Source organism: Barbatula barbatula, assembly GCF_947034865.1.
Source record: "Barbatula barbatula genome assembly, chromosome: 16".
Lineage (NCBI taxonomy): Eukaryota > Metazoa > Chordata > Actinopteri > Cypriniformes > Nemacheilidae > Barbatula > Barbatula barbatula.
Genome location: NC_136779.1, coordinates 15,295,865 through 15,314,437, shown reverse-complemented (window position 1 = coordinate 15,314,437; position 18,573 = coordinate 15,295,865). Strand labels below are relative to the sequence as shown.

Here is an 18,573-nt window from a genome sequence, read left to right as displayed (position 1 = left end):
GTGAAACTGCACAGGTAGGAAGTTTTATAAGAGGAAGAACTGTACATGTGATGACAAAATTTTCATGACATGACCTATATTTAGGTCAAAAAGAAGTTCACTGACAAGATAAGAGTATGCGTGAGATCCTGACACTGTTCTTCTAGAACATTCCTCACATTCTGCTGAATTATTAACATGTGTAAAATTCTATATTTTCCTATTGCATAACACCGATATGCCGATATACCTCAAGGTTTTCTGTCGATTAGCAAAAAAAACCTACAGGTTTTTAAGGTGGTTTCAACAGAACAGTGTGCTCCACAGTCCCTCCCTCTAAAACAAAAGATCAAAGCAAGAACAAGCGCACACATTCATTTTATGTGGCAATCTAGGCGTGAACTAAAAGCGATGTCATTGAAGTGAAGAGATTACACTCAAAAGAGAAGGACGATGTCAGTACGGTACAATCTGTATTGCCACCTTTACCAGCAAAAGTCACACCCATGAAGGACACTTGCCTTAACGTTTATACCTTTCTTTTTATTTATTTGTGCTTTTCACAATATTATAGAACAGCCTATATGGCATGAGCCTTTGCATCACAAGCTATCACATGACATTCATTTATTATGGAATAACAAGGAAACAGACTGAGTTATTGATTGTGGCATTCAACAGAATGGATCAAACATAATATTTGCAATAAAAATGGGTTTGGCAATCAATGTGCTTCTATCAAAACATCCTGTTAATGATAGTCCAATGTGTACACAAGAAAAAAAAACATAACGAAGTAGCGCCACAAAACAACATTTATTTAGAGTTGGTTGTGTTGCAAATCATAGGAAACAATGTTAGCAACTGTAAGTTATTACGGTAGAGAAAACTGGTCACTTTTGAGCTTTTTTATTTTTGCCTTCCGGGTTTAAAATCGTCATCTGGCCAACATCAAAGGATGTGACTTGCCGATGTACGATAATACATTGATGACACGTTGGTGTCTCATAATTATTCATGTGACTGTGTTTTCTTTTCCAATGAGAAGACATTTCTCCTAATGTCATGAGTCATGACAGCACCTGGTGTGTTTCTATCTGACCCTTCAAAGAGAGGCGTTCATGCCACATGATAGTAATATGCTGATGGATAAAGGAAGAAAAGCAGAACATGTATTCAGATCATTATATATAAAAGTATATCACATATATGTTGGGAAAGGCCTTCTCCACTGAAAGTAATAAATACATTACAATTGTTGAAATTGTGGCACACAGAAGCAGGTGCGGAAGGCCATTTGGACCTCTCGGTGGGCCGGAGCTCATGTGGACCAGCACAGCTCAATGTGTCACTTTCGGAACTCAAACAAACGGAGGGGAGTCCCGACACTGATGCAAGGGGGTTTTCCGACCAGCGAAATGAGATGGCAAAGAAACGAAAGCTGCATCAAATGCTAGTTGCCTCTCTAGAGAACCCGTCTCCCATGCAGGACTGATCGCAGGTTTGAAGGCCGCTCGTCTTGGATTGCGAGTAAGGTCGGAACAGTAGCAAACTTTATTACTCTGGAAAGATTTTAGAAATGGTGACAAGTGGACTTTTGGAGTCACTCATGAAGGCCGTCTGTGTCAGGAATGCTATACCGTGACCTGAGGACCATCAAATGCGGAAATATACTTGCAAATATACTTGCATTTAGCTAAAAATAAATACTCATATTACATTTAGTGGTCTCTGTAATACGGCTGTGGCTTGAAAGTATGATTTGTGTAATGACCATAGACTGCATAAAACAGGTAATGACTAATAGGCCTATTTTTCAAGATAGGCAATCGGATCACTTTCTCTCTTTCCCCGCCCATTCTTTTTCTCACAGCGTTCACACCCATTTTAGTTGCATTTTTCAAAACGACAGTAATGTAGACTGTAGCTGAAAATTGTGGGTTTCATGACCCTTTAATGAAAAATAATTGGGTTATCTGTGTATTGCCTAGACCAGTGGTCTCAAACGTAGTGCCCGCGGGTACCTGGTAGCCCATATGAACTCTGTATGGTGCCCGCCAAACACAGAGCTCAATAATACTGCTCAGGACAATTGATTAATATGTGACGATATCGTTATGAAAATGTTATTAATAGCACATGTTTTAAGCTTTAATATATTCAAGTGCAAAAACATGTGAAAGAAAACTCAATTTGGTCCTTTGTATTGAAAAGTAATGCATCTCTAGATGGTTTTATCTCCTCAGGTAGCCCTCGCTTACGAAAAGATCCGAGAATTCTGCCCTGACACTTTTTTACATACGGAAAACGATGTACATAATGAGATATAACACTAGTAATTGGTAAATAAATGAATCGTCCTCACAGCCATGTAGAAACTTTGAGTACCCTTTATCAAGAATAAACTGGAAATGTGTTCTTAATGTCAGGATAAAAAATGTATTATGCATCATGGTAACAATCTCTATAGGTTGAAATCTGTTTAAAGGTACTTAAGCAATGTTACATAGATAGATAAACTAAACAAGTTCAAGGTTTTTTCTGTTTAAAATCAGAGGCTCTTGATGTTCAATGGGTACACCCATCATACATTGCATCAAATCAATATTACGGGAATGTCTGAGCAAATATTTTCAGATGTACAAGCCAAGGAATCTCTTTGAAAGAAATTTTCTGAATTTACACAGCAAAGGTTGCCTTGCATGCTTTTAGTGAGCTCTTGAATTCAAACTGGAACAATATGATCAGAACAAAAGGGCAAAAGGTGATGATGGGTTAACAGAGGGCAAGTTAGAAAATATTAATAGGTCATTATAATAACGTTTCGTTTTTCTGGATTTGTTGTCATGTTGGACCTCAAAATAAGACAATAAATGTAAAAACAAGAAAAACATAATTATTGTCAAATATAATTCTAGACTCAATCTAATCGAACAATAATATGTGTTTGGTTTCCCTTTTTTGCTATTCATACAACCTGGTCACTTTAATGAGAGTGATTAAATATTTATTTATTTTTATCAAAAACAAACAATATTAAGAATAATTAATCATTCTGTTCATTTCAGCATTGTGCTTGGGTGAAGGGGGGAAGTCAATAATATTAATGAGAATATTAATGAGTAATCCAGACGAACAGCACAAATTGTAATAAATGACTGAATAATGGCAATGAGTGGATTAAAGTCCAATAATGCCCAAAATAACAAGCATCAAGTAGAGTCAAGAGAGATTTCTTTATGATCACTAGGGCAAACATTAGAGCTAAACAGTTCAGTATTCACTGCCACTTTAATCTGCAGTTGTCCTAAATTACTAAATTACTATAGTAAATGATTAAAACTAATATAATATAATATAATATAATATAATATAATATAATATAATATAATATAATATAATATAATATAATATAATATAATATAATATAATATAATATAATATAATATTATATTTATATTATATTATATTATACTAATTATATTATATTATATAATTAAAATAATTAATATAAATAATATAAATACAATATAATATAATTTAATATAATATAATCATTTATTAACAGATGGATCCTTTCTGGCCAATCACCTTCAAGATACAATGACGCATATTGATGACGCCACACTTCCTCAGGGAAATCAACATGGCGGCTGCCGTGTCGGTGGTAGAGGAGGCTGAAGATTATTCTTTTTTGCCTATTATTCACGACATTATCAAATGGTAAGACCACAATGTAATTCTGTTTGATGTGTTAGACGCAGAATGCGCATGTCATCACATCCCTATTTTGTGAAAATGCCGACTTTTAGGATGTACTGAAATCTGACAGTATGCGCCATGGTATGCGCTAACATTAACGTTACCATCGGCCTCTAAACAATACACGAATTTCATGTAGCATATTGTTTTATCGTTGTTTAATATTAACGGTCTGTCTTAATGCATATGTCAACAGTATGGACAAAGACAGTCCAGACGTACACCAGGAGCTGAACAAACTGAAGACTAAGATTCAGGAGGCTCGTGAGCAGATTTTAGCTATGCCAGGAATCGACATGAGTCCAGCGCTGCAGGATAATAAACTTCGCACTTTGAGAGAACAGGTCCGGACCAAGAACCAGCTCCTGCAGAAATATAAGACCCTGTGCATGTTTGACATTCCTAAACCCTCGTGACGTTTCCTATTTTATGAGGAATAAACCGTGAAGAGACATTTTATATTCTGACGTCAGGGCTTTCGTGGTGGTTTTATTGTCCCACCTGTAGAAGCAGAACTGGTTCAGTGACGCAATGATTGTTTTTTAATATTTGTTGTACTGCACTTGTTCATGTTTGTATTTTTCCACGTTGGATAAAACTTGACACGTTTGTGTTATGAAAGTGAATATTTTTTTATACTTGCGTTTTCCCTTATGCACATTGTGCTCTATAGTTTGTGTACCTTGCTTTGCTTTCCTCATTTAAAAACCAATGATTTTACTTACACTAACAAATCACACCTTATTTGTTATGTCACCCGACATTTCTCCAAACCATAAAAGTTGAAGTGAAATGAACCATTGATTTTTATGAAAAGGATTTCTGCGTAATGTTATGCTTTCGTTGCACACTTGCAGGTGTCTTTGTGTGAAAACAATATCTTCTATTATTTTGGAATGTGATGTTGATTGTTTTCGCTTTTGTACACACGCAGGCTGAAAATGAATGGGGAAACGAGCATATTCTTGATCATTTTATTTTTTTCTGTTAAAGTCATTGATAACATAGAAGAATAAATATACATTCACAATAAAAAATTGTTCAGATTTTAAGAAAACATTCAAGTTAAATTCTTTGTGGCAAAATCTAACTAAAAAATGTAAACAACTTGACATTGCAACTCATCTCCACATTCGGCGTCTCCTTTCAGCACTCAAAAAAGGCAAATGGTCTAATAAAGCACATTTTTAAGCATGGAGTTAAAAAGAGCCTCACAATTATTTAAAGCCACATCACAGAGCGCTCTGACTGAACAGAACAATATGAATATTCTGAACAGAAAGTCTAGCGAGCATAACATGCGCTTCCAATTGGCGAAGTGAGAGCTCAAGCCGATGACTTTTTTTTTATCACCGCCGGCCTTTCACTGTCACCGGACGGTAACGGCAATAGGCATAACAACCGTGCGCACTTCTGTCAAGACTGCAGCTAAACGGTTGCATCTCATTGTGACCGCACCAGTAATTTTACCGTGTCAATCTTAGCTGATGATACATCTTTCTTTGTCCTTTGTCTGTCCTCCACCTATCGCCTTCTCTTTAATATACATCAAGTCACTGTGCACGCTGGGGCGGCGCGCAAAAGGTGCCAAGATGCCGTACGCGTCGCCGTCCTTCAGCTTCTTATTTCTGAGCGACTTTTTGTGCAGGATGTCACAGTACTGCACGGAAACCTTGCGATGGAGGTCCGGGCTCATCTCGTTCGGTAGTTTAGCTAAGGTGAAAAGTCTCTGAAACATCTGGTCGACGTTTGTGTTCCTCTTTGCGGAGATTTCGAAGTACGCGCACTGCTCGTCTCCGGCGATCAGCTCCTCGATCTCGTTTCGCTGAACTTCGCGACAGAACTCGCGGTCGCCCTTGTTTCCGCAGATGACAAGCGGTACGTCCACGTTCTCCTTGGTCTTGTTTTTAAGGCAGGACTTGGTCTCGTAGATCTGCTGTTTTAGCCGTTGCACCTCATGAAATGACTCTCGGTTGTCCAAACTGAAAACCAGGATGAAAACATCACCTGTGACAAAAAGAATAAAGAACGAATTTAGTAAATGCTCGTTGCACAAATCGGTGTACTTTTCATAAATAAAATCCGAAAGCCACTGGAGAACATTGCATTTAAATAAGCGAATATTTACCTGTCAGAATAGACAGTCTCCTCATAGCTGGGAATGGATGGTTCCCCGAAGTATCCAATATGTCTAGTTGATACACATCTCCTCTGATGCTGTAGAGTTTCCTGTGAAAGTCTTCAATCGTCGGCGTGTACTGCTCCTCAAAACGTCCGTTTAAAAAGCGGGACACTATAGCAGTCTTGCCAACTTTGGTGGATCCGAGGATGACCATCCTGTAACAGTTTTTCGCGGGAATGTCAAACTCATTCTCCGAGGGACTCATTTTCTTAATCATGGTTTCTGTGGTTCCAATGGTTCCGTAGAGAAACAGCTCAGTGGTTATGTCTTTGTGGTGGCCAAAAGTGCCTCTGAACACTTCAGGCTGAAGAGCGGCTATTTAAACGCTCTGCGCGCTCCGCCTCCCGCGCGCGTCACTGCGCCCTCGATTGAGATGCGGGGACGCTGTAACAGGTGCTTGATACGTCAGCTGGTGTGGATCAGCTCGCACTGGGTTTGTGCTCTGTGGTACAGCTGACACGAGGAAAACGTACAGAGAGAGACAGTACTTTCACGACGTGTAACAAATTCCCTCAGACATGGCATATGCTGATTTAAACCTAAACTGCAAGACTGCTTGTATGAAGGTGCTAATGATGCATTGGGTTCATCTTTTGTTAATGTTCACGCTTGACCTTAAACCTGGGAACGGAAGGAAACGCGTCTTGTGAAACATCTTTCGTTAGTGTTTAACGTGTTCTGAAAATGAAAAGATTACACAGTAGCTCAAAGTGTTTTATTATCATTGCGAACATCTTGGGCATCTTACCAGGGAAACACATAAGGCTACTGATAAAATAAATGGAATGCTCTTGTAAGTGGATTTGGATAAAAGCGTCTGCGAAATGCATAATTGTAAATGTATGGCAGCTAATATTTCCTGGATTTTTAACTGTACATTTTGAGTGACTTCAGTTCCTACAGAGATGCTCGACCTCACCACACAGCGGCGTAGTGTCAATCTGAGGAACTTCAGTTCACTGTTAAAGTGCTTACAAAGAATTAGATTATATGCGAACGACCAAACAGAAAATATAAACATATACTTTGTACCCCAAATACAAAGAGACATGTAAAACAATATACCCTATATCACTCCTATTCTGAGAAAACCTTTGATATTGTGTAGTTATTTATTTACTATACATGCAGCTGCAGACAACATATTTGATATATTAAACAATGTTTTCCTTTTGTTTACTCAAATCTTAATATCTGTGCGAGTAAGCATTTTTTTATTTATTCATCATGTGTTCATTTGTTCGTAGCATATTAGTATGCATATCTTCCTAGCAAAAACCTTTCTCATATCAGAAGCCAAATTGACCAGATTGACCTTGTCTGGCATACACTCCTAAAAACAAAAGTTCCTGAAAGTATTTTTGGTCAGGCTGTATATGGTTCCATGAAGAGTCTTGCACATGAAATAAAAGGTTCTACAATAGAAAGGTAAGCAAATGCAGCATTTTTGCAGATTGAAACAAAAAAATCTGTTGTGAAGTACCTTTTAAGCACCTTTATTTAAAAAAGCACATATTTTTGTAAGATTATTTTTCTCTGTAAGGTTGTTGCCAAATGTGTACATTTTTAACTTCAGCTTGTACTGGGTTGAAATAAAAGTCTAGAAATTATCACAGCAAGCAGCTATTTTCCATTCCAGCTTCCACGGATTCAATCAAGTGTGGTCGTATTAGTCATTGTAAGGTGAAAATAACAAGCAGCAATAGATCTGTGTTTCGGAATAAGGGATGAATGCTAATACATTGTACAAAGAGGATGTTCGTAAAGCAGCAGTTTGAGGCATTAAGACCTTTAGAGCCAGAAAGAACTTTGATTTTATTTCTAAAATCTGACTTTAAATATGATATTTCCAAAAGCTTTCTTCAATGCTGTGTGGCTGGTGTTCATTACTGGTGACATCAGAGGCATGTGCCTCACCATAGGACTTTGAGGGGTGCTGTCTTTCACATTCATGCATGAATGAATGATGATTTATTTGTGTAGGTTACAGAGAGATTTGAGCTTTTTAGCAGTGCGAAAACTGCACACAGTTACAAAATCAAACTCGTTGTCAATCCTTTTAACCCAAACCTTACCAAAATTCAGCAACAGAATGTTCATTTATTTATTTACTGGTTAAGGAAACTTTGGGAGGTTGACCTGTTTGGATAGGGTGTGAAACGTTGAATTCTTTATATTTTTGCTTTATATGTTGGTGACCCATAGGGCTCAAACACAGTAAACATTATTTTTGAGTATTCCATTATTGCGCTTTATTCACATTGGTGTAATGGACTTAAAATGGGTCAAGTGTCATAAAGCAGAGTGAATCGTCTCAATAAAGACTTTTAATCAAGTTCAGAATTGCTCTTCCCAGAAATTTTAATTGATTTGTCCTCCCAAAGAGTGAATAGCGAAACGCCTAATTCAATGGGCACGAGTTCCGCCGTTAAAGCCCAGTGTGTGAACAATGCCTGCTTTTGTCATCACAAGTCCTTATTCCTGTAGTCTTGCAGTTTTTTAAAGGTTTAGATATTTGCTTTGACATTTTTTAACGATTTTGTATAAATTTAAAACGTATTTAATTTAGAACCATATTTATACCACATATTATTATTATAATAAAAATATGTTTTTATAAATATAATTTATTGTATTACAGAAAACTGAATGATGAGAAAAGTACATAACCCAAACACACCAAAACAGAACATGTGAAAAGTTATGGCACCATTTTTAGAAAAAAGTATTCTACTCGAATAACATGTTATGACCACACCACAAAATTCTTAGTAGCGATAACAACAACAATAGCAAAATGAAAGCCAACACAGAACTGGTTTGTCAGGTAAACCAACAGATATAGCAATTAGAAGAATTATTATTGCATGCAAAGTAATGTTATCATATTACATATTTATCTTATCTTTTATTTTCCAAAACATATTATAGCAAATTAAGAAAATATTTTGCACAAATAAATAAATCGAGTACCCAGAATTGGCTTCACAGAGATTAAAATTCTAAAGCTAAATTCAGGTCTTTCAGATTAATTTGTTCTGGTGGTGGGTCATTAGTGGGTCTCCTGAACCATGTGACCAGATTAAATAACAGAATGCCCATGAGATAAAGATTGACTCCTTATTGACTGTGGCAGCATCAAAACCATTGATCCATAGAGTCTACTCCGATGAGGGCTGTTGTGTCGCCCGGTCAAAATGGGTCAGAAGGTTTGGTTTGTTATGGTCCAGTTATCCCCTGCTGGTAGATACTGTTACTACATCATTCTTCACCATTATTCATTGACCACAAATAAGAACAAAGTTTATTCTGATAAACATTTAATTTATAGTATTTATTTTTGTACGTATATGGGAAAACTGCAAATATTTCATTTAATTATAGTAGATGTGATATTATTAAAGTAGACCAGTGATCTCTATATCAAAAGAGCCACAGCACAGGATAAGTGAACTAATAAAGAGCGCTGAATTGTCTTGTTGGGTTATTAGATATTCTTAAACTGTAATGTAAAATGTAATAGACACATTAATGCAGTAGAAAATAATTCAATTTATGGTGGTGTTTTATTCATTGTTCTCCTATATGAAAGATGTGTAAATTATGATGGGCTTCAACTTCAAAATGTAAAAATTGCTTGTGTTTCATGAACAATTCTTATACATAGAAATCAAATTGGTCTGGGGAAGTAGCCCTAGAATCATGGGCCAACTTTAGACTCATCATTGCATAAAACGTTGATTAAAAATAAATATTGTTATTGCTTATGTTGTAATGTTATTTTTTAAGAGTTAAAAATATAATACAAAACATTTATGCAACCAATGTTAAACTTTAAGTTCCTTAAAATTGCCCTTCTAAAAGTTATTAAAAATGTACAGTTAATTAAGCCATTCAATTAATTACTGATGTTTTTCAGTATTTGCATGATGAGGGCTGACAAGAAATAAACAGCCATTTAAAGATTAGGATGCATCCATTTATTTGACCTTTGGTAACAAACAAAGGCTGTGTATACTCACGAAAAACAAACCAAAGCATGTATCATTCAGTCTCTTGACATTACAACAAATGGAACATTAAAGAGCTGATTTAAGATTGGATGTACACTAGGAATGAATTAAGAAAAACTGTATTGTTACAAAATTAGCATATAATAGACAGATGAGGAACAAGTAAATGAGGTGAGACTGCCATAAAAATCTGCATACCATTTAAAAAGGTAAAATATTGGTGAATTATTTTTATGTGCAATTATAAGCTGTGCTTTTTACGTACTCCATCATCATTAAGCTCCGGTAAGGAACCCTGCTCAGGGTGACACAGTTCACAGTTTTAAGAAGCTACACCAGTGTTTACAATTCAAAGTTCATAGGCATCCCCCGTTTCCCTCCCCTCTTCTCCACATGACAGTCCAAGATGTAGCGGTGTCAGCAGACCTCATGTGACATGCTTGGACGAACACGCTTCCTTCTATTTGTGCTTGCATCGTTGGCTCCTCTGCCGATAGATCTCCTCTGTGAATGGTCTGCAAATATGACGAGGTAAGCACACATAGAGTAAGTTCCGCCCTGTACCTGGCACCTTCTGTGTGCTGGATACACAACCTCTCACATCATTGATCTCATATGTACCACATTACAGCTTCAAGGTTTATGGACCTACACATCTGCACCAGTAGAGTAGCCACGAGGGGGCCTGAGGGCAAATAGGCCATCTCATTTAAATGTATGGCCCCCTCAGATTTGTGATTGATAAAAAATAATTGATTTGTTAACTTGTTTGCTAAGTTATTGGTTTGATTATTATATTGGTGTTGTGCGTAGCATCTTTTGCGCCAAGAGTTCAATTTATACACCATGATGGCGGGTGCACAATATTCAGTTTTTTTAAATAAAATTACTAAAAGATGAGCACGAAGAAAATGAGTAGACTGCTAAAGATAAGAATCTGCCTTGCCATATAAAAGGTATGCCAATTGTTTGACTGGTAGCCGCCGAGCTACTGCAGTTCTTTCTGGGTCCTCATCAACCCACGCTCTGCATATTTTGTATGCTTCTCTTACCGCTTCAGAGGTTTGTTCAATTCGCCCATATCTGCGAAGGTGACATATAGGGCACTGAAGTGCACAAAGCGTGACTACTACGCACGGGTGAGTTATAAAAAAGAACCACCCTGCCCAAAGTTGTCATGAAGGGTAAAATTAGCTATGTAGACCTAATTATTTTTGTACAAGGCCATAAACATGTTTTTTTCTGCTGTAAAGTTTGGCATTTTAACATGAGATTCTGCTCTGTTTTGCAGCCAGCCTCTAGGGGCCAGTCGATGAACTGCAGCTTAAGTCACTTCTGTGTTGGAATGACGACGCAGGCAGTTGTATAGCATATGTTTGAGTTCTAAAGTTAACTTCAACAATAAACTTCAGCCGATTTCCATGTCAATCGGAACACAGTGGGGGGGGGGGGGGGGGGGGGTTAAAAACCGTTCGGCTATGTTAATGTTTGCCAAAATGGTGAGATGTGCAGTATTTTATAGGTGTATCATTTTAGTAATAGAAACCTAATGAAATGATATACATATACATAATGGACCCCTCATTTACAAACAGGCCCCCTCAAAAATGAAACTCTGGCTACGCCACTGATCTGGTCAGGAGGAAGCAGATAGTGGCTGAATGGACAGGTAAGGCACGAAAGGTTGAAAGAACAGAATGGGTCTCATTCGCCCATGAATGCACACAGGTGTTCATGAAATTCACAAGCGTCCATTTCTCTTGGAGCTTTGAATGCACATACTATACATGTGAAAATATAAAATTAAAATCCCCAAAGGGAGTGCGGCGGGTCGCCACCGTCCGCCGGAGTCTGCTTCGTCGGCCCAAGAGGGGACAAGCAGGCGGCGGAAGAGCTGAGAGCGGCCAAGAGCTCAGAGTACCCCGCCTGGTTGAGGACCGAGCGGCAGCATGTCGGGGAACCGGACTACAATTTCTTTTTATTTTTTCCTCTTTCCCCTCTCTCATTCCGGTAGCTCGCCGTGCTCCCGTCTCTGTTCTCTCCTCTTGTCAGTGCATACCCCGAGAGGATATGTCCGCCGAGGCTGGGCGACCCCCCCCAACCCTGAGGGAGGGGGGGAGCAAGCACAGTCTCGGGAGTACCCCCGGTCTGTGAGGGGCGATGGGGTATGTAGTGAGGTAGGCGGGACGAGAGCCGGGAGTCGAAAGCGTCAGCTGTACGCGCGCCGGTCTTGTATCACGAAGGAGATCGGGAGCAAAAGAGGACCAGAGACCGGACCATCAGTGAGAGAGCACCAGCCCTGGAATTTATGTTGTGTTTTATTGTGTTTGTAAGGCCGGCAGTCTACCGTATGGGAGCTGCCGGCATTTTACTTTGTTTGTTTATTTTATTAAATGTTGTTTTACGTTCGCCGGTTCCCGCCTCCTTCCTTCCTTTTATTGAACCGTGTTACAATGCTTCATTCATCAAGCTTGTAAATTTGCACAGAAAGGGTAGAAGTGTTGGAGCTATTCTAATGTTCATACCAGCCTATTAAATAAAGAATCAACAGAAATGAAAAAAAGTGAATTCAAATTAAATACCTTGGTTAGTCCAAGACCTTATTTTATTCATAAATGAAAAAGAAGCTATTCCAAAACTTCAAAGAACCAACAGCAAATTAACCTTCCAGGCTGGCTTATGAATTGACGTCATTATGGCTCTACGTTTGTGTTCAAAATATGACGATTCGTGTCACAGGAAACTGCAGAGCATATTGAGAGCAACAATTTTGTAGACAAACATTCATACTTCTTCACAGCTCTTCTGCATGCTGTGACTACAGAAAAGAGTAGATTTTTGGCATCTCCAAATCTGCTCATAAATAGGTGCTGACACCCTGTGTTTGTGTGACGTGTAATTTTTCATATTAGCCAGCCCTTCTCATGTCTCAGTCTGCACACAGACCAGACTACTAATAAGCTGTTGTCTTTGCTGTTGTTGTTTGTATGTTGGTGCTATTAAAGTTCAGTACACTGACGATCTCCGGTAACCATAGAGATGTTAAAGTGTGTGTGTTTAGCCCTGCATTTATTGCTGTCTCGATGGGGCAAAGTTGGCAGTCTTTCTGCTTAACATTTTATTGCAGCAGTAGAGGAGCTGAGGTGGCTGACCTTTTCTTGCAACTTTTTGTTTACTTTTAGCCAAGAGCGTGTCTTAGACTCACTGATATCTGTTCTTTTTTTTATTTTAATCTCAAAGAGAAGCTGCTGATTCGGCTTTGTGCTCTGTCCTGAGGCCTTTGATTGGAGTAAACATGCATTATCTATCTGTTACATAACAGTAAACTTTGCACTAAAATGTACAGAATTCATATATGTGACATAAGGGTAATTTGTTTTAATTGAGATTCATCCATCATCTGAAAACTGGACATAAAAGCTTTCCATTAATGTATGGTTTGTTAAGATAGGACAATATTTGGCCAAGAGACAACTACTAAATAATCTGGAATTTGAGGGTGCAAAACATTTTTGTATTGACAAAATATCCTTTAAAGTTGGCATTGTAGCAGGTTGTTGCTAAGTAGAATCAGGTTTGTTTTAACACTATATATGTGTGTATGCAGCCTATATGCATGCATGCAGTGGAGGGATGCAATTTTCAAATAATTTTCAAATAATTCCCAGCAAATATTGAATATTTGATTTGGAGTCAGGTGTTAGCAAACCAGGAGTCCAATCAATGAAAGGAGAGTAAAGGTGAGGTTTACACTAAATCGACTTATATAAACACCCAAACAGTGTCAGTGTGCTATTTAGAAGCAGCACTAGTTAATGTGAGCCATGCCTTTTAAGAAATTTGGAAGAATGTTCAGTTCTGGGACATCATCCGCGCCCATAGTTGAACACAAAATGAGATATTAGGAAGAATTAAGGAAAACAAACAGTTCTGGGGCACCTTTGACTACCATTTAATGTTTCCTACTATGGTAGTCAATCATATCCTGGAACTGAAAATTATTAACATTCTTCCAGATCTCTTTCTCTCTGTTCATCAAAACAAAGTAATTTATACAGGTATGACATTACACGAGGGTGAGTCAATTCATTTTCGGATGAACTATCCCTTTAACAGAAATAATGTTATTTGATAAATCTGTTGAAATTGTGAAGACTTAAGTATTTGGGGAAAAATGATTGACTGTAAATTAAAATGTTCTGATAGTGTGGATCTTATCTGTAGGAAGTCAAATCAGAGGTTATTCCTGCTTAGGAAATTGAGAGAATATTGAGAGAAGTCTGGTGGTCTTGAAACAAGTGAATCAAGAATGTTTTAGGGTCTAATATAACTGGCAGAATAACATCTGTGAACAAAGCAAAATTTAACAGAATTACCAGAACAGAAGGTAAAATGATAGGCTCCAAACAAAAGTCAGTCGATCAGTTATACGGAATGGCTGTTAAGAGGAAAGCTTTGGCAATATTTAGAGATACAGTACAACACAGCCTATGAATCATGCTTTTGAATTGTTGCCATATCGTCGTAATTATAGAACACCGAAAGCAATTAAGGCAATTAATAAACAAACATTTGTACCAAATGTAGTATTATGTCTCTTGAAGAAGGGTTAAGAATGTGAATTATGATTTTTCATTTTCATTTATTATGCTGAGGTGGATGTTGTGTATTCTATCGTTATGAATTGTGATGCTGTGTTTGTTAATTGTATCATTGATTGTATAGCGAGACCAAAGCAAAATTTTCAGCCAAGGCTGGATAATAAAGTACAACTAAACTAAACTAAAAATCTGATGTGTCAGACATATAAAATAACGAAACTAATCTACACGCGAAAAAGGTCAATTTCATTACTACATAATCCTCTCTTGATTATGATACCCAATGAACGAAGCATATTCACTTACCCCTCGTATGCAATAGCTATCCTGTACGACAAACCAACCACTGCAGTCAGGACCACCCCTACAGGACTGGCATTCCTACAGCACATAAAAAAAACATTAAAACACATATTTACAACTTTAATATAACTAAAAATACAGAGCAGTAGTCAGACTGGTCAGCCATTTTAAGAAACTCAATAGTTAAGTTTAGATAATTTGCCCTTAAATTGAGCTTTATCATGCGCATACACAGTTTGGAGGAGTGACAGGTTTGTTAAGGTTTAAAGACCCATGGGTCACAGACCAATACATTTCCATTTATTTTGAAAATTTAAATCTTTCATCCAATAAAATGCTCTCTAGTGAGCAAATGTCTTCATTCCTAATATGTCGACTAGCAACAGGAAATAGCACTGCATTGACTACTGGCTTACTATGCTTCCATAACTTCCTGTTTCAATATATACATAATCGTAGGGAAATAAAACTGTGTGTTTGTGTACCTGTTTAGCTATATTTGTGAGGACTAAATGTCCTCAGTAATACAGTGAACTATCATTACAACCGACTTGTGAGGACATATTACTGGTACTCGCCAGTAATAGGGGGCTTCTCTATTCAGAGAAGAAGATTGTTAAACATTATTAAAATTATTGTTACGTAATGCTGGCAGACAAGAGCGTATGACAACGAGGTAGAATCCTAAGGTATTTTAATAATAAATCCACAAGCAAAACACAGGAAACCAGGAACAGAACACAAGTTGACATAAAACAATAACCTTCAATGAACTAAAGGAACAGACAGGCTAAAATACACAGGGGAACATAATCAGGTTAAACATAATCAGGCGAGGGACTAATTAACTAATGATCAACACAGACAGGCAAGAAACAGAAGACAAAACCGAAAAAATAATCACAGACTAAAACTGTGACTTGTGAGGTGGGGGTTCAGGAGGTGGACGAGGGGCAGGCAATGGGGAGAGGTGGCACTCCGTGGGGCCAGGGTGGTGAGGATGGTGGGAGGAGCCAGGGTGAGCCTGGATCAGGAGAAACCAGATGGTGGTCTACAGTCCAACGAGGGTGACGGCCCACTGGGTTGTCGACGGAGGGAGGAGCCATGGTGGAGATGGGATGGCCGGCGACACCAGGAGGCCGAGTGACGGAGATGATTCCGAAGGAAGAGGAGCCCAGGGTGGAGCCACGCACAGAGAGAACCAGGATGACACCAATGGTCTGGAGGCACCCGGAAGACCACGGCAGAGCCAGAGCGACAGAGGATGAAGGTGGAGCCGGAGGGAAGGAGGAGCATGACAGAGCCAAACAGCAGACTGACCAAGGCAGAGCCAAAAGCCTGTTTTTGTGGTTACTGTCACATTTAGTTTGACCTATCTTGGCCTGTGTTAATTATTGTCATAGCTATGTGTTCAGCTATGATAATACTATATGATCATTCAGATGAGAATGTCTGTTGAGTTGTAAAAGAGAAAGACTGACTGCATCTATTCACACAGATTTCAATAAAAGATTTATTGAATAGAAGTTTATTATAATGTCGAAGTGTTCACACTTTCCAGAAAACATATTTTAAGTTATGATTTACCACCGCTAGCATGCCATTAGGCCTGTGATCACTGTGGCCTTGGCCCCCGAGGCATATGGCCCCGCTGTGGTTTTTTGTATTAAAAATGGCAATCCTAAACACAAGATTTAACGTTACTTCTAGATTCTGAGCCATTAATTATTACGGAATCTAAAACCTACCGAACCAACGACTACATGCACTGTGCAGATACTTTTTTCCGCTGTACTTCAAATAAAGGTCGTCGATGTGCACACTCAGGCACCACAACCTGTAGCTATTATCCATGACCTTTTTGAATAATGAGGAAATAATTGTCCAATTCAATTCAAAGGCTGGTCGCTCCGGCTTGTTTTGTAATTTTATGCCGGCCAGCCCAGCAGCAGATGCTGTGTTGTTATGCGATTCACATTTTTGGAAAACATTTTATGTTGGTGTTGATTATTAAATAAATGTGCTTAAGAAAATTTGAATTAAGGTGTTTAGATAAATCAATGAATTTTTTTTTAATATCAATGCAATACTTGTTAAATACATATTCATGACAGAGAATGGGCTAGCTTGTGGTTGAGTTGTGTGTATTAAAAAAAAAAAAAGACAGTCAAAGTGCTTTGGCCAGGCCCGTACAAAAATGAAAGTCTGACTGAACTAAACTGTTGTTAATAATTGTGAATTCACATTTAGCAACTTATCATGTGATGCCGGGATGAGATTGCTACTCTTTGTACCAATTGAACAGTCTGTGTAACAGTTAAGATGTACATGTACATTCACAGTCTCATGAGTCATCATGTGATAAGCAGTCATGCAGTATAGACATTCATAATACTTTTTAAAACAATGCTGAGCTGTAAATAATACATATTTCTAATTACAAATTGTGTTAATGTGGTGTTGCTCATAAGCGTGATGGTACTTCTAACTCTAATACAATATTTTAAACAACTTATTTAGTATCCATTTAGTTAGCTTCAACATTTTCCCAAAGTCGTGTAACGTTTAAAGAGATATACAGACAAAGAGATACTAATATAAGAACCAGGTCTTGACAGAGGAGTAGAACATGACAGATGAATTAAAAAAAATACATCTAAATCCTTTTGCTCTAATAAGAATAGTATACAAGTTTTCATGGTCAACCATCCAGTTATGATAAAATGCAACTCCCCGGCAACTGCTCTAATACATTCAAAGTGTGCTTAAATAGATACTTAATCCAAAAATGTAAACCCTGTCAGCATTTACTCACCCCTTTATCATTATAAATATGTATGACTTTCTTCTTGAAGATATTTTAATATGCTAGAATGTTGGTAACCAAACAATGGCGGTAACCACTGACTTGCGTTGGTTTTGCGTCTGTATAAAAGATGTAAATGGCTACTGACATTCGTTCAGTTACCAACACATTTCTAATGGGGTGAGAATGCTGTCACAGGAGGAACATTGTCCTGCACTATAATCAGGACTTTTGACTTACATTTACATTTATTCATTTGGCAGACGCTTTTATCCAAAGCGACTTACAAGTAGTTTTATACAGTGGCACATTACTGCAGAGCAATCAGGGGTAAGGTGCCTTGCTCAAGGGCACTTCAGTCATGACCTGCTGGCACTGAGATTAGAACCGGCGACCTTCTGATCACAAGCCCAACGCTCTAACCATTAGGCCACAGCTGACTTTCCTCATTTAATTTGTCAAACTGAAATGAATAATGAACCTCATGAGGTATAAGGTATATTATATGGGCCTGGGGGTTAGAGCGTTGGGCTTGTGATCAGAAGGTTGCTGGTTCAAATCTCAGTGCCAGCAGGTCATGACTGAAGTGCTTTAAAAAAAAAAACTACTTGTAAGTCGCCTTGGATAAAAGCGTCTGCCAAATGAATAAATGTTATAAAGTCTGTGGCTGATGTTGTCTCCAAACTAGGTGAGTTGCAACAAGATCGCACTAGATCAGTGTGATCAGAACCACTGTGAAGTTTTGGTGTGGGCTCCTGCTCTTGCATGATCAAGTGATGATGAATCACTAAACACGTGTAAACAAACAAGAAAGAAAACTGTCAATAAGGCTAACAATCGGATTTTAGTAATAAACAAGCTGATGTTCACAGCTTGGTCCTGATGTTGTTCCAATACAAAAAAAGTAGACATAGTTCTTGGAATCTG

The 18,573-nt window shown here is 38.0% G+C and overlaps 3 protein-coding genes across 8 annotated transcripts in view; 1 reads left to right on the top strand and 2 right to left on the bottom strand.

Moving 5' to 3' along the window:
* The first annotated feature begins 3,565 nt into the window (after positions 1-3,565).
* On the top strand, positions 3,566-5,049 carry med9 (mediator complex subunit 9). Its single transcript, XM_079476961.1, has 2 exons — positions 3,566-3,702; positions 3,938-5,049. The coding sequence occupies exons 1-2, from the start codon at positions 3,596-3,598 to the stop codon at positions 4,155-4,157; spliced, it is 327 nt and encodes a 108-aa protein (XP_079333087.1). The 5' UTR covers positions 3,566-3,595; the 3' UTR covers positions 4,158-5,049.
* On the bottom strand, positions 4,726-6,376 carry rasd1 (RAS, dexamethasone-induced 1). The gene is made up of 2 exons (XM_079476960.1): positions 5,870-6,376; positions 4,726-5,748 (listed from the first exon to the last, which is right to left on the bottom strand). The coding sequence occupies exons 1-2, from the start codon at positions 6,138-6,140 to the stop codon at positions 5,222-5,224; spliced, it is 798 nt and encodes a 265-aa protein (XP_079333086.1). The 5' UTR covers positions 6,141-6,376; the 3' UTR covers positions 4,726-5,221.
* Positions 6,377-9,883: 3,507 nt separating this feature from the next.
* The window catches only part of pemt (phosphatidylethanolamine N-methyltransferase), a 60,054-nt gene continuing 51,364 nt past the window's right edge, over positions 9,884-18,573 (bottom strand). For all 6 annotated transcript variants that reach the window (XM_079476954.1, XM_079476955.1, XM_079476956.1 and 3 more), the window contains 2 exons: positions 14,844-14,918; positions 9,884-10,451 (listed from right to left, as the gene is read on the bottom strand). In XM_079476954.1, coding sequence (XP_079333080.1) covers positions 10,397-10,451; positions 14,844-14,918 — 130 coding nt within the window. In that variant the 3' untranslated portion in view covers positions 9,884-10,396. The remainder of the gene's footprint in view (positions 10,452-14,843; positions 14,919-18,573) is intronic.